The sequence below is a fragment of the Diabrotica undecimpunctata genome, chromosome 3 (assembly GCF_040954645.1).
Source record: "Diabrotica undecimpunctata isolate CICGRU chromosome 3, icDiaUnde3, whole genome shotgun sequence".
NCBI lineage: Eukaryota > Metazoa > Arthropoda > Insecta > Coleoptera > Chrysomelidae > Diabrotica > Diabrotica undecimpunctata.
In genome coordinates, this window is record NC_092805.1 from 158,172,007 (window position 1) to 158,189,202 (window position 17,196).

Below are 17,196 nucleotides of genomic sequence, written 5' to 3' on the forward strand. Positions count from 1 at the left end.
ATGTAAATAAAAAGTTTTTTCACCGCCTGGGAAGTGGCTTTTTCCAAATGCTTCAAGTAAGAAATTATACCATATGTTTTTAAGATACCAACAGTAAAAATGTTCCCTCTTTTTAATCATTAAATTGAAGTGGAATAACTTGCTTTCAGGTATCATGGTCTGACAAGACCGAAAACGTTTGGAAAATTTGTAATCCTGTAAGTTTTACACTTCTTTGTAGGATTTTTCAAAGTATCGTATAGAGCCAACCATTGGGAATTTTCTTTTTATAAAAAATAGATTTAATTCAGACAAAATATTTATTTAAAAAATAGCATAGTAATTTGTAACGTCCAGGTCATATTTTGCTTGATCTGTATAATAAAAATTTATTTATTAATGGCGCAACTCTTTCCGGATAGTCATTATGGACATCGTGATTACCTTCTACGTATTTAATCCTCATGTTTCTTCTTTGTTTAAAATACTGAATAATCGAACTAAAATAAACTTGCTGAGCAGTCGATTCGGTTCCCAAGATAATTAAAACTGGACATCGTACTGGGTTATGCATTATAGTTTCTTTGGTGTACCTAAAAATAAAACTGAATAAATCAGAAGCAATTAGTAGCTTTATGTGCAGCACTTCAAGAGTATTTATGGATTAAAAAATTGCTTATTGATATGAAGATAAAAGTTCAAAATTTCACTGTGTACGAAGATAATCAAGGGTGTATATCTCTTATTAAAAACCCAGAAAATAACAAAAGAATTAAACATATAGATCTTAAATATAATTTTGTTTGTGATACTTTAAATTCAAATATGAAACTTTGTTATGTAAAAACAAAATTACAGTTGGCAGATATGTTAACAAAAGGGCTTCATAAAGTACAGTTTTGCTATAATAGAGATAATTTAGGATTGTATTAGTTCAGAGAGGGGAGTTTAAATAATTAGTTTAGATTGAAATAGGTTTTTTATTGTTGAATAGTTTGCTTCTTATTTTGTACTATATATTTATTTGCTTGTTCACTTATAAATGAATAATAAGATTTTCTTTTGTACAGAATTAAGGGAAGTATTAAAAGAGGGTGTAAAGTGTAATACTTCCCTTAATCCTCTTTGTGATGTTTTGTGTCAAATGAGTGAATTAGAATGACAGATGATTAGAAATAGAGGTTAAGATAAGATGTATAGATTATGGTGCTGAAGCATATGGTAGAAATATGCAAGTAGTATGTATTGATATTGAGTATTAAATAAAGCTAGGGAACAGAGTTTGGGAGTTTTAATCTACAATCCGACACTATCACCAAAGTCCTTAAACCCTTCAAAAATATCTTGTCGAGCATCATAATTTATATTTTGCTGTCAGTTTTGTGTCGGAGTTGGATGTATTACAGTCTATAGTGTTTGGTATGAGTCGCATGCTCCTATCTCAGCACCTATGTAATAGATCCTAGTGTAACTTTTTTCTAATTCTATAAGCACCTAGAATATATCAATACTAGTACTTACCTAAGATCTCTTAAAAGTGTTAAAGTATTTTTGATTCTCGGATCCAAGGTAAACCTATATCGACCATCCTCAGTTTCTTCTATGGACCTCTCCAACAAAGCTACGGCGCCCTCTAATTTAATCGGCGCGTAACTCCTTCCTGTATGTAGTTTGTGTAAAGCCTCTTCTTTCGTGTAGGTGGGTCGAGTTCCCGAAGCCATCTTGATCTCCTGTTGAATGTGGTTATCAACTCTCTCACATAGATGATTTTTCAAATTCCTAGCAGAAACTGGAAATAGTGTAACTGTATCAAGCATTATTAATTTTTGTACATCTTTTGGATAGACTTGAGTGTAAACATAACCCAACTGACCTCCATAGCTATGACCTAATATCACAAACTTTCTTTTAAAATGTAAACTAATGTACCTATATGCTAAAATGAAATTTAGGATATTTATAGGTATATTTGGTGGAAAGTATGATGACCTGCCATGACCAGGAAGGTCTATACAGACGTAGTAGAAGCTGTTCGGTAAGTATGACATTAACCGATTAAAGGTACCGGCATTGTCCATAACTCCATGGAAGCAAAGTATTAAAGGATCATCTGGTTCACCCCATGTTTTAGCTGAAAAAAAAATTAAATCATCAAAATAAACTTATTCTAATATGGTCAAATTGTGGCTTATTCTCAATAAAAATAGTATATTGCACAAATATTAAAGCCTTTTAAAAGCAAATGTGAACGTTGGGAAGACCAATCCGAGAAGACTTCTTGTACACATCAAGTTTTGCAGATGACCAAGTGGTAACGGCTCAAGATAAAGAATATCTATCTTATATGGTCCGAAAACTAGAAGAACACATCAAAAAATGGACTGGAAATAAACCTAGAAAATACTGAATATTTAATAACAGAACAAGAATCAGTGACAAACTTGGAAATAAATGAAGATAGAGAAATTTACGGGACAGAAAAAGTTAAATATTTGGGATTCATAATCTTAAAAAATGGAACCACAATGGACAAAGAGATAACCAGCAGATTAGAACAGACAAGAACATGTATCAAACAAATAAACGGGATACTACAATATAGATAGATTATCAAAAATAAAAAGAAGAGAAGATATAACATCTTGGCATGTAGATGTAGTGTAATGACGTACGGAGCAGAAAATTGGTTAATATACGAAACAGGTCCAAAACTACATCAACCGAAATAGAGTTCATGAGAAGAAGCTGTATAGTAACAAGATTGCATCATATTGGAAATGAGAAGATAAAAACAAGAAGGCATTGGAACAAAACATACTAAACTATGTTGAAGAAAAACCTTTGATTTGGTGTGTACACATGGGAAGAGCAGATCGTACAAGTTGGATATCAAAGATGAAAGACAAAAAGTGTATAGAATTCAACTAAATGCACCCTAGTGCAATAGGGACGAATTCACACCTTTCTCAAAACGCACCCCTTTAAATGGTAGCACTACGCGATCTTTTAGAAAGATAGCTTCCTTATCGCGGACTACGGATTGAATGCATTGATCGGTGAAATGAATCGCGCAGAGGTGTAAAAAAATAAAAACAAAAGAAAGGCTATGAAACGCAAATGTTGAGACCACACACTTCATGGAGTAGAAAACGCAGTCCCATGCGTACTTGTATATCTTAATAAAATACAATAATCGAATCGAATTGAATAAAATAAATCGAATTGAAACAAATCGAATTCAATTAAAATTAAATTAAGTTAAATTAAAAACCATCGCTTCGTGCGCAGACGATGAGAAAGCTATGTTTCCCTACTCGGTCACCACATCCCGTATCATAGATAAAGAATATATATTACTGAATAGATAGGAAACTGGCGGCCTTAGGAAAGCAACAACTTTTTAAAAAATCTTCTCGTAATTCTTCAAATATAAAGATTAATATTGAGGGTTTGATTACAAAAATAAAACAAACGTTGGTTCTTTTTCTACTTTATTTTCTTTTTTACGTTTTTATATAAACATTAATTACATGTATTTAAATGTAGTTGGTTAAACAGTGGCTATTCTGTAGTTTCTATAAATTACAACACAGAAACAGAGAAGGAATAGCATCACATTTCAAGGTGGACTTATATCTCAATCCAACATAGCGGGCTTCTGGTCCAAAATGAATTGTGCAAGTTTTCTCTGCCAATTTTGTTAATCCAAATATCATAAAGCTAAAAAATAAATAGTTTGTTTTTAATATTTTCTGTCAAATAATGTTACATAGTATATTTCTAGAGGTGCTTTACAAAAGGACAAATAAACAAAAGTTTTGTAGAAAAAGTTCTTGAAACATTGAAGAATTGCCACATTTTTAATGGCGATAATTTTAATTCCTAAAAAACTTTTACCTAATTCTATATCGGCAACAATTCTAATACACATCATAACGTGAAAGAAAGAAGTTTGGGACAACATCGGACATTTTAAGGCAATTATTAAAAAATAAATAAAATCTTATATCAGCATTTTCTACTTACCGCCCTATCTTTTGGAAAAGTATGCATTTGAGCATCCTTATTGTAATTATTACAACCATTAACGCAACAGTTAAAAACCGTAATTATTTAAATATGATGGCAAAAAAGCAAACAATTATTTAATCGCAAATAATACAACTCGAAACACTGTGTCGAAACCACAATAAAAATGGTGTACTTGTTTTGTTGGTTGCGGTATTGCGCAGTCACGAAGCTTTGCTATGAATGCTACGCCCTCTGGTGTCCTTAGGAAATACAAATTTCAGAGGACTGTCACTCCCATAAGAGATACCCGGGCAAGTCCCGTATTTCATATTTGTAGGTCCATGGACTATACGAAATAATAAAACCCCTTTAACGTTGTAGTTCCCTTCTAAAGTAGGTATATAATTAATAGCCTATTAATTTACTTTTAAAAATTGTCTCTCACAACTTGCATTTGAATGAGATAAAGTTTTTCGAATTCTATTGGAATATCGTAGTACTAGTATTGTTGACGTTTCCTCCATTCGCCCATATCTTATTATTATGGAATACTTATGATGAGGCCAACGTTAAAATTATCGCATAAACCGATAATTATCGCATATAGAATTTTTCATACAACAATCATTTCACGTCATTCAAGATTTACGACGTCTGAACCCCACAGCGTTGCCAAAACATCAGAATAGTTAATAAGTGCGGAATTTTAAAATTTAAACTATTTAAGAATAGAGTAGTCAACTGGATTTTTAAAATAAAGTAAATATTCACATTTTTACAATTTTTTTTTTCATTGTTCGATATTGTGAAAAACGAGAAACGTTTCATCTATAATATTATCTATAAAAGATCACATAAAAATGTATAATTTATTCATCAGCTCTCTACAGCCGCTATTCAGTTGTTTTGGAATTTTTCAAACGCAATCACAATATAAAACAATAAATAGTTTTTAAAGCTATTTAAGTATATTTAATATATACACTTGCGTGCATATAAATCGGCCCACTGTAAACTTTTGACTTTAACTATATTTTTTTCAAGAAATATTCATCAGATCACAAAAACAAATATACTGTTTGAAAGACAATTTAATATGCTTTAATGTGAGTATAAATTTATCAAGAAGGCTTATCGTTTACATGCGTAGTAACCGGTAAACAAATGAAACGTGTTTATGTGGTGATTGTCACGAAAATAACAAATTTGTCTAATTGTAAAAGCTTGCCTTTGCAAGTGAAATTTGCATATTATTCGTTTTTCATAATCTCGGCAGTGTTCAAGTGTGTTAGTTTAATGCATACTACACCACAAAAAGCCTCCCAAGTTATTGCTCTAATCGAAAATGGACTTAGTCAGCGAGCTGTTGCTAGACAATTGAATATGACACGCTCAGCGGTTCGAAGAGTGCGCCAACGTTATGAGGAGACTGGATCCTTTCATAGGCGACCTGGAACAGGCAGACGGCGATTTACAACCGCTCGTGATGACCGCTTTATTGTGTCAACAACATTAAGATATCGTCACCTTAATGCCGTTCAGGTGCAACGACAGCTCCGTGAGGTGCGAAGAGTGGCTGTTAGTCAGTGGACAGTGAGACGAAGACTGCGGGAAAATAACCTGACCCCTAAAACACCTGCGATTGGTCCAAAACTTACTCCAGCTCATCGGCAAGCACGCCTGCGCTTTGCACAGGATCATCGGAATTGGACGTTGGAACAATGGGGATCTGTTCTGTTCTCAGATGAGACCAAAATATGCCTCTATGGTAGCGACCGAAGAAGGAAAGTGTACCGGAGACCAGGAGAGAGATTTGCAGAATGCTGCTTTGAAGAGCGGAGTGCTTATGGGGGTGGTTCCTGCATGATCTGGGGTGCAATTTATATAGGAGCACGAACCGATCTTGAGTTCATTCATAGGGACGACCGTGTTCACGGAAGAAGAGGTTTAACGGCTGCCAGATATATCGAGGAGATTTTAGCAATTCATGTGGTACCTTACGTCGACTACATTGGAGACGAATTTATCTTTATGCATGACAATGCAAGGACACACACCGCAAGAATCGTGCAAGATTACATTGCAGTAGTCGGTTAGTAGGTTATAGACTGGCCAGCAAACAGTCCTGACCTAAATCCGATCGAACATTTATGGGATGAGCTAAAACGAAGAATTGGAGCTAGACTTCATACCCCAGACTCGATCCCAGAGCTTATTATTGCAGCATAAGAAGAGTGGCTTAACATCCCACAAGCAACAATAGCAAACTTGATTAGATCTATGCCTAATCGTATGAGAGATGTTATTAGGGCAAGAGGAGGTCATACCCATTATTAAAAAATTAAGTGTTAAGTTTTAAATTGTCAATGACCCTATTTATGTTAATAATAAAAAAGCTTAATTTGCTTAATGAATTCATTTCACTATGTTAAACATAGGAAGCCGAAATAAGTTTTCATAAATTTATACTCACATTGAAGCATATTAAATTGTCTTTCAAACAGTATATTTGTTTTTGTGATCTGATGAATATTTCTTGAAAAAAATATAGTTAGTCAAAAGTTTACAGTGGGCCGATTTCTATGCACGCAAGTTTACATATTTCTAATACAGTTTATTAAAGTTATATATTGCGAATCAAATTGATACACACATAAAAAGAAACATAAACAGAATTCTTACTGTAAAATTGTAAGTAATCGTGAATGCTGTCAGCATTCTGGCCACACACCCAAATGTCATTTGAGTTTCATTTATACCCGTATCACTGGCGTATGATTGTTTAATCTATTTAATTAAAATCATTATTTTTTGAACTATGAAACTTAAGCAATTGTTGCGTAAAATTTACACTATTAATAATAAGAAATGTTTTTGTATATTTAATCATAATTCTAAAATTCTCAATGCAATCACGATTACATTTTTCTTATTATAATACCAAGTTGACTGTTGGCATGAAAAATCGAGTGTTTTAAATACAAGTGACGTCAGTTTGTATAAATCGTGACGTGAACGATTTTACTGTGAAAAATACTATACCTTGCAAGTAGATGGCAGCACGTACATCATATTCTAATATTTTAATTATCCCGAAATTTAATTCTCGGAACAGTTGCCAGTTTAATTGCTGCCAGCGATTCCAAGTACTGGAACTTACGATAGGTACAGTTCGCTCTCAATCGGCAGTATTCTTCAGTGAATGAGTCTACTGTAAGGACTATTAAAAAGAGTGAGAACCATTCGAGTGAGAATAATACAAGAAAAGGCTCTTCGTCTTTACGAAAATCTAAAGGCTGACAACGAATCTTCTACTTTCCAAGGGAGTAAAGGATGGCTCGAAAAATTAAAAAAAAAGAGTTTCTTTACATAACGTCAATCCATCCATCCAGCTAAACTTAAAGAACACATAGAAAGGGAGGGGTATAAGCCGGAACAAGTTTTTAACGGCGACGAAACAGCCCTTTTTTGGAAAAGGATGCCTGCTCGTACCTTCATATCGGAAAATGAGAAATCTGCACAAGGCTTTAAAGCAGCAAAGGACAGGTTAACTGTTTTATTTTGTTATAACGCTTCAAGTGATCATCTGTTAAAACCAATGCTGATTTATAAGTCTCTAAATCCACGGCCTCTTAAACATAAAAATAAAAATTAACTACCGGTATTTTGGAGGGCATATAGAAAAGCGTGGGTTATGGCAACATTGTTTACTAACTGTTTTGTGCCTAGCGTTAAGCAATATTTAACATCAAAATCGCTACCGTTTAAAGCACTTCTTCTTAACGACAATGCTCCTGGACATCCAGAATCTCTCAACTTAACAGATTCACATGTGAGAATTGACTTTTTACCTCCCAAAACCACTTCGCTTTTACAACCTTTGGGTCAGGGACTAATAGCTGCATTTAAACGGTATTACCTAATGCGTATATTCAACCGTATCTTCAATTGTACGGAATTAGATCCTTCATTGATCGTTACCGATTGTTGGAGAAAATTTAATATTTCTTACTGTATAACTATAATCAAAGAAGCCACTAATGAAATACGCCCATCAACTATAAACGCGTGTTGGAAAAATCTATGGCCAGAAGTTGTTATTATAACCTCAGAAGTGTCCCATAAAACAGAGGAAGTTGATGATATTCTACAAGTGATGCACAAAATACATGGGGAAGGTTTTGAAAATCTGCAATCAGGTGATGTTGAAGAAGTTACAGCCGCCAATGACAGTGAATTTACAGAACAGGACTCCTCTAAATACTAAAAAATAGTAACGAAAGCGATGAAGACGATACTCCCAAGAAGTAACAGCCGAGACGGCAGTCACGTCTCTCACTTTCAGCAACATAAATACAATATTATCATCTGCTCAAAAACTTCAGGAAATTGTTTTTTCACGCGGATCCTTGTATGGAAAGGAGCTTGAAATTCAAAAATGGCTCAGAAGGCTTACTGGCACCGTACAAAGAAGCGCAAAAGGAAATTAGTAAGAAAATGACGCAGCCAACGGCACCTTTCGGTGCAGCGGCAGATATGATGGTGTGTGATAATTATAGGGGCATCACCCTACTTAACGTGACATATAAAGTACTGTCCAACGTATTGTACAGAAGATTGATCCCCTATGCTGAACAAATAGTTGGGAACTACCAGTGCGGTTTCCGACCCAATAAATCAACAACGGATCAAATCTTCACAGCCAGGCAGATTCTTGAGAAAACGCTTGAGTTCGGAGTCGACACCCACCACATATTCGTGGATTTTAAAGCCGCATACGACTCAGTCAACAGACAAAAACTTCTACAGGCTATGGTGGAATTTCAAATGCCGCTTCATCTTGTTCAACTAACGGAACTTACACTCACAGGCGTAGAGAGTGATGTCAGAATCCAAAACGATTTTTCCAGACCCTTCCATTGTAAAAATGGACTGAGACAGGGAGATGGACTGTCGTGTCTCTTATTTAACCTTGCACTAGAAAAAGTAATTCGAGAGTGCCATATTAATACGAACGTCACCATCTTTAATAAATCTGTACAAGCGGTCGGATATGCAGATGACATCGACATTATTGCTAGGTCCACAAAATCTCTGATCGAAGCATTTTGATCACTAAGGGCGCCTGCACTTATGCGGAGAATGGAATTAAAAATAAACGCACAGAAAACCAAGTATATGCATTGTACTAGATGAGGCAACCAGATACCTAGACTATTAATTGATGATCTGGAACTAGAAGGTGTGGACACCTTCGTCTACCTGGGCTCGCTGCTGACTAAAGACATCAATGTCAGCGAAGAAATTAAAAGAAGAATAGTGCTTGCCAATAAGTGCTATTATGGCTTGAGGAAACAGATGGCCCCAAAACTATCTAGAAAAATTAAAGTTACCATATATAAAACACTAATAAGGCCAGTGTTAACATACGGGTCTGAAACGTGGTCACTTACACAGAACGACCAAGAATTGCTTAAACGTTTCGAGAGAAAAATTCTAAGGAAAATATATGGAGGAATCCAAGAACAGAGTTTGTGGCGTAGGCGCTACAACTTTGAGTTATATAGAACTTTTGGGGAACCTGACGTTGTAAAATATATTAAATTAGCACGCCTTCGATGGATAGGACATGTAATTAGGCGAGACGAAGATGCAACGATCAGAAAAATTTTCGACCGAAGAGGACCAGTGGGAAGACGAGCCAGAGGAAGACCAAAAGGTAGGTATCAAGATAACATAGAGCATATTTTAAAATCCATCAGAGTTAAAGCATGGAGAAGAGTTGCCAGAGACAGGGGCGAATGGAAGATTGTTCTGAAGAAGGCTTTGGCTCATAACGAGCTGTAATGCCATTGATGATGATAACGGCATCTTTCTCTTCGGAACGTAACTCCCGCGGTTAAAGAGGGATTACTGTAATTCAATTGATTAATTTTAATTCAGAAAATATATTTCACTACCCCCTTGGTAATTTGGTTGACAGTTTCATATTACTTCAGTGATTTTCAATACCAAATCGGCCAAAAAGGATGAAACGGACTATAGAAAGATTTGCTTAAACGATATGGACAATAGTATAATCATTTATGAAGATTCTAACAAAGAGAATTAAATAAAAAACACTGGTTTCACATTCAATAAATTATAATTTAAAAACATCGATAAAGTATAAAATCATCACCAGGTTAACAATTTTTTAATAACTCTTATAAACTCATATAAAACCATTAAAGGCATTTATTAAAATAACAAAAATCCAATGTTTTTTCTTATATCCCGTAAAGGTTACCTATTGTACCAATTAGGTATATTGGCCATACAGTAAAATATTTTTTTTTAACAAAAGTAAGTAACAAAATAAACAGCGATACTGTTTTCTCTATGTTCAGTTGCAATATTACATGAATTTATTTCAAGATAAGTACAATATTAAGCTGTCTGTAAGACTCCAACCATTTTTATATCACAAAATATTAGTATAGGATTTTTCCTACAATTTCCATTGCGTATTATTTTATTTGAAACACATTCAATTATCTCACTCTAAATATAATATCAATTTTTTAATATTTTTACTTTATTAAGAGTATATGAGACTTTATATGAAGGTGAATGATTGCATTTCTTATCAAATGGAACTCCACCATTCTCCTACACCTGTTTTAAGATTCCACCTCTCATCAAGAAGACTTGTATTAGCTCGAATTGAGATGAAGTAGTATTTATCTATATGGCCGCTATTTTTTAGATAAAAAAATCAAAGAAGCGGCTCTAATAATGCTAAATGAGACCAATTGTGTCGCACATTCCTCGACAGAATGTAGTAGGATCTTCTTCTTCTTCAGTGCCTTATCCGGTCCGGATGTTGGCGATCATCAAGGCTATCATGGTTTTGTTGACTGCTCTGCGAAACAGCTCCGCTGAGGTCATCCCAAACCATTGTCGGAGATTTTTCAACCACGAGATACGACGGCGTCCCGGTCCTCTTCTGCCAAATACTTTACCCTGCATAACGAGTTGAAGAATTCGATATTTTTCTTGGTTCCGTATCACGTGGCCGAGGTACTCAAGCTTACGTTGTTTAATTAAATTAAGCACTTCTTTTTCTTTTGTGATGCGCTGTAGGACCTACACGTTGGTGACATGGTCCACATAAGATATTTTTAGTATCCTTCTGTATATCCACATCCACATATAGTAGGATCTGGTTACCCATATTAAAAGAGGCAGTTATTAAAAGGAAAATACCAGTATTAGTAAGTCAGTAACATATCGAGGATATATCATTTATGTTTTTTTAAATAACAAACATATAAAATCAGAATTTGGTGTCTATTGAGAGTAAACTAAATGTACGACCAAATACTTACTATGTCGGGATAGTATTATGAGGTTTTTTCCTGGTTTTTCCCTCATAATTTACTATGGAATCACTAACAGGAGAATTTTACTGTCATAATGGCATGTGATTTACTTTTTAAAGATAAATTACATGCTATGAATTTTTCTGACCGATATTCTACAAGTTGATTTCATGTAATCGAATGAACTATCTTACAAGTAAAGTCGTCCCAGGAACGCAACTCAATTATATTGGCAATATCATTTTAAAGTCGTCTACTTTAAAGTGTATAATGTATGTCTGAATTGTCAATATAAATGAGTCAGATAAAATTAAATTATTAGAAGAATTTTTCTCCAAGTAACAAAACACAAAATTTGTTTAATTTACTAGTGTTTGTATTTTGGGAACGATTTCCGAAGTGGAAATTAAAACGTCAATAAACTTACTTTAACCTTTAATTGTGGCTTATTTCCATTTAAATAGTAATTGTTTATGTAACACAGATGGGTATTTCTTTGATAGTTTCCGCTTAATATTGCGCGTCAAATAAATATCCACTTAGATTGGTGAGAAAGTATTGCGGGGAAGAGAATTAAAACACTCTACGATAGAACGTCAAAGCGTTTGGTTTTATTGTGAGTCCGGATTTTTCTTCAAGTTCGTTATTGTTTATTGTTCGCTTTTGTCATGGAAATACAATGTAAATTCATAGTAGCAGTTAAATGTGTAGTTTAAGTGAAGTTGGATTTGAAATTTTGAAGGGGAAAGATTTCGGTGCGTAGTCTTCAAAAGACGGCAAATTTTTATATGTGGAGAGGTGAATTTTATACTCAAATGTAATGTGGCAGTTTTTGTCTGAAATAATCACCGATTGTTTTGTGCTGTGTTTTATCTGAGAGATTTATAAGACGGCGTTTCCAACAATTTGAGAGGTCCACATTTTAAAATTAAGACCAAGAAAGAATATACGAAATTCTGGAAGACCTTTAACAAGTTGGACTGACAATATTAAGATGCTTTGTTGAACCTGTCAGTTTGGGCTCTATTATCTGAAAGCTTTAAGAACCCTCAGACGATTGTTAATTGAAGAAAGTCGCTGTAGAGTTTTTAATTTCAATATCACGAAAATTATCCTACTGTCTGTGTCAAGTTAAGAATTCATAAAGGAGCCTTATGGGAAGCGGTGATGCCAGAACTACCGATAGACTGAGATAGGCGAGAGTAGTGGAGTTGCAGCGAAAAAGCAGGGCCGAACTGCATGTTATATTGCACATTAGACGTTTTTTCACTTAGGTAACTTTAAATTTTTTTTGTTTTTTGAAAAATAAAAATTAAAGACATGTCTTTTTCTCACAACAGTTATTTATTAAATTTCGGCTTAGGTCATCATCAGACTCTTAAAAATATTCTTAATTGTTTAATGAACAAATTGAGTGAGTATTGTGGTAGATATTATTAGTGTCAGTAAAAAACATAAAAAAACAATAAAAACTTCTGTATATTTTAAAAAAAATACAACAGAACCATAGAAATGTAACAAATTATTTGGTTTTTTAGTTTGACATTTATATATTTACAATATTACAATTATCAAAAACTATGTACATTCTTCGTCCATATCCAAATCGGAATTGTCACTACTATCATATAAATCTATAACTATGGGAGTTACGTCTTCCATTAGACCGTCCACTTCCCAAAATTTTTTCTCCAGAGTCATTACATGTTGAATATAGTTTTTCCAGTTATCAGACGTAACATTTGAAAACGCTTTTTTTATGAGGTCCTCCATATCCTTCGCTTTGAAGGTGCTGTTATTTACGGCCACATGCCTTTTTACTTGGCTCCATACCATTTCAATTGGATTTAATTCGCAATGGTATGGAGGCAAACGAAGCACTTTGACATTATTTTGTTGTTTACAAAGTTCTTCAATTTTGTAATTATCAAAATTTTGTTTAAATTGCGCGACTACCTCCAAAAGCTCGCACTTCAGATAATTTTCTTCAAAAAATATGTCTTTTTGTCTTAACCAGTCCATAATGTTATTCTTATTCCACGATTGGTTAGGCAACAACTCGGTTTTTACACTATGATATGGAGCATTGTCCATAACAATAACCGTTTTTCGAACTAAGTTGGGCAACAGTTTGTTTTCAAACCAGTTCTCAAAACACGGACCGTCCATTTCGTCGTGATAATCAGCGCTGTTTTTTTTTGCAAGGAAAAACATTTCAGCACCGTTTACAAAACCATTTTCACTTCCGGCATGGACAAGGATGAAACGTGGTCCACGCTGAGTGGGATGCTTTAGTCCAGTACTTAGCCCTTTTATGAACGCATCTCTTGCCGAGGTGACGGTTTTGTCTTTCCATTCTCTGGAAACCGAGTGCCCCACATTGACCCATGACTCATCCAAATACACAATGTCATAGCCCTCAGCCCGATATTGTTTAATGGCCCTTAAATATCCATGCCTCCATGCAATTATATCAGGACGTTCTATTAGCACGGCACTTTTATCACGTTTTGCATAAACAAAGTTCATGTCTTTTAACAACCTGTACATTGTACTGCGGGTAAAATTTGGCAAGTTTTCGTCTTGGTTCACTTTTGGCAGAAGACGATTCAAAGTAGGAGGAATGTTTTCAAAAAAAAAACTATGCACTGTTCGACGAACGCCGATACGAACACCTTCATCGTAAGTATAGTCTCTGGAGTTGTTTCGGCAACGGGTTCTTTTTCTGTTTGTTTTTACCTCAGAAAGCTCACCTTCTTTGTCTTCCTGTACGATTTTTTGAATCGTACGAACTGACACTCCTGTCATCGCGGATACTTTGTCGAATACAATACGTTGACTTTCATCTCGAAGCAAATTAATGTGGTATCTCACTACGTTTAAGATCACTTTTTTAGCACTCAGATGTAAAATTTGACCACTTTTAAACGGCAAAACTGGATCCATTTTAACAATATAATTTTTTACACTTGAGATTTGAGTGCGCGATGGTTATGCCTTAACCCTTGTCCGGGCAGAAGAATTTAAAAACGTAATCGGGCAGTTTGGGCTTATGTATACAGACAAACATATAATCTCCACTTCACCTAATTACACTATTTTGAAAAACATACCGCTCATTTATCTATAACTCATAAATCTGTCTGCTTTCCAAATGTGCTTTCCAAATGACACTATTGTTTGGAATGACTAAGTACATAAAGAGAATTAGAAAACTATTAATAGTCAATTATAAAGTAATCAATATTGTTTACTGTTAGGGCCTGTTAGCCCGGCTTGCCCGATAATGGAAGTTTAAGCACAATATCTTAATTATTATTGCTTTCTATTTATTAACTATTGTGAAAGTAATATTTTATAAATAATTTTGAGAGTTGACACCTAAGCTGTCAGAATTACCTGTGCCATAATAATTAACCAATTGCGTAAAACCTAATATTTTAACCACTAATAAAGACATTTTTCTAATAATCTTTAAAATCACTTCCCTGAAAATGTAACCATATTTATAAGTAATTGTAGTCGTTAAGCTTATTAAATAGATACGTACCTATCTTTTTAAAATAAATTTGATTAACATTGGAAAATATAAATAAAAATTTGAATATAAATAAAGAATGGGTTATTTCGGCCGGCCCTGCATAGTCCCGTGAACTATTGGCAACATACGCCCGTAAGAAATGCACTGGCCTATCTGTTCAGTTGTGAATTCTTAACTTGAAACAGTCTGTAGCTAAAATACATGTAGGTACAAACCCATTCACGCTAAACCGTGCAATCGTTGAACAGGTAGAACATTTTAAATACTTTGGAAGCTAGCTGAACGGCAACAGTGACTGACAAGGAAATTCTTTCCATAATTAAGTTGTCTAGCATGGTCGCCATGAAAAATTATATTATGTAACAGAAATATCTCTATGCACATTCGGAAAAGATCTGGGAAGTGCGACTCATTATTCAGAGAAAAGTCGAAAGAAGACACGAATTAAGAGCAAGAAACTATCTTTTGTTGACTAACAAGACAATAAAGAGGTTTTCAGGTGGAAGGTTTGTTTCGAGCGGCTGTCGATAGAGGGAGGTTCCATAATACTGTTTATATAGTGATAGACAACGCCCGAGGACAAATTTAATATAAAGATCTAGTGCAAGAAGCATGATGAATGTTATACTTATTTGAATAAAGAATTATTTTTGAATTTTAAAGTTCTCCATTGTATGGCTAACAATATGCAATGAAAAGTGTAGGAAAAAATAATAAACAGGTCTACTACAGTTTTCCTTTCTGTTGTAATAAAAATTTGTTAACGAATGGGGAGACTCTATCTGGATAATCGTTGTGGACATCGTGACTGCCTTCTACCATATGGAATTCAACATTTTTCCATTTCTTCAAAAACTTTGTAACAGGTTCCATTACTTTCAATTGAAATCCATTCTGGCTCGCTAAAACCATCAATATTGGGCATTTTACAGGATTGACCTTCATACCTTCCATAGCTAACCTATGGTCTCTTAAAGGATTCACAAAGTTTTTCATTCTTTGGTCTAACGTAAATTTATAAAGTTCTCCCTGTGGCTCTATGGCCCTTTCTAATAAAGCTTCGGCAGCTTCCCGCTTTATTTCGTCGTAATTTCGTCCTTTTTGTACCTTTTCTAAAGCTTCCTCCCATGTGTAAACTGGTGCTTGTTTATTGTTTAAATTATCACAGATTTTAAGATGAATATCTATTTTGGAAACTAAAAAATCTATACAAATGTTGCTTGCTACAGGGTACATTGTCACTGTATCCAACATAACAAGTTTCTCGACACACTCGGGGTACATCTGGGCGTACAAAAAGCCTAATTGGCCCCCATAACTGTGACCCATGATCACAAACTTTCTCTTGAAGAATCTAGTTACGTGTTTATAAACCAAAAGAAAGTTTAGAGTATGAAGTGGTAGGTGAGGAGGAAACGGCGACGATTTTCCGTGTCCTGGCAAATCAATACACACGTAATAGAACGTGGAAGGCAATTGAGCAATAAGTCTGTTAAAGCTTCCAGCATTGTCCATTATTCCGTGAAAGCAGAGTATGAGCGGATCTTTTTCTTCGCCCCATGTTTTCGCTGGAACAGAAAAATTAATCTGTCAAGTTTTTGTAAGATCATACCGATTTATGTTACAAAACAATGAAGAATTGGAGTTTAAATGTATATACTACATTTGTCTAGACCAAAGTGGTAGGTTATACTTGAGTCTTAGATTTACTTTATTACTAAATTTACACGTGAAATTATTATTTTGAAAGAAAACAAGGCCTATATTCATGTTGGTAATATGTAAGAACCCACTGAAAGATCACTACGTTCATAACGTAGTTAGTCAAACTCACATTTTTACATACATTTAAAATTAGGAGAATATATTGATAATAGGTTGCCAGTCAAAAAGTGGTTGCAAATATTTTTAATTCAATTAATGGTAATTAAATTATTTTTCGTTAATTTATTTTTTAAATAAAATACGTTGCTCATGTCGTATATGCTTGTTTTTTTTATATATTTTTTATAAGTTTAACTTATAAATATAAGTTTGCCTGAGAAAAAATGGCCGAAAATTAGGATTTCTCGTAAATTCTCCTAATTTTAAATATATGTAAAAATGTGTTTGATGACCTTCGTTATGAACGTAGTGATCCTGCAGTGGGATCTTGCACTATTATCGGAAGTTATATTCGCAACTAAATATTTAAGACAGTCTATCTTCTCTATTATTTAATCTTAAATTAGAAAGAGTTTTATATCAGTGGAGACGCAGCTGTGCTGGTATGGAGATACCAGTGGGCGACGGCTACTTAAC

The 17,196-nt window shown here is 34.3% G+C and overlaps 1 protein-coding gene and 1 long non-coding RNA gene across 4 annotated transcripts in view; one reads left to right on the forward strand and one right to left on the reverse strand.

The window, feature by feature from the left end:
* Positions 1 to 280: 280 nt before the first annotated feature.
* The window catches only part of LOC140437658 (serine hydrolase-like protein), a 29,178-nt gene continuing 12,262 nt past the window's right edge, over positions 281 to 17,196 (reverse strand). For 2 of the 3 annotated variants that reach the window (XM_072527289.1, XM_072527292.1), the window contains exons 2-3: positions 1,501 to 2,110; positions 281 to 572 (exon numbers count right to left, since the gene is read on the reverse strand). In XM_072527289.1, the coding sequence (XP_072383390.1) occupies positions 338 to 572; positions 1,501 to 2,110 (845 nt within the window). In that variant the 3' untranslated portion in view covers positions 281 to 337. Of the gene's footprint in view, positions 573 to 1,500; positions 2,111 to 14,780; positions 16,464 to 17,196 lie in introns of those variants that run through there. The other variant, XM_072527290.1, reaches the window with a different exon arrangement.
* Positions 9,927 to 12,126, forward strand: LOC140437657 (uncharacterized). The gene is made up of 2 exons (XR_011950398.1): positions 9,927 to 10,931; positions 11,053 to 12,126. It is a non-coding gene; the product is annotated as an uncharacterized lncRNA (long non-coding RNA).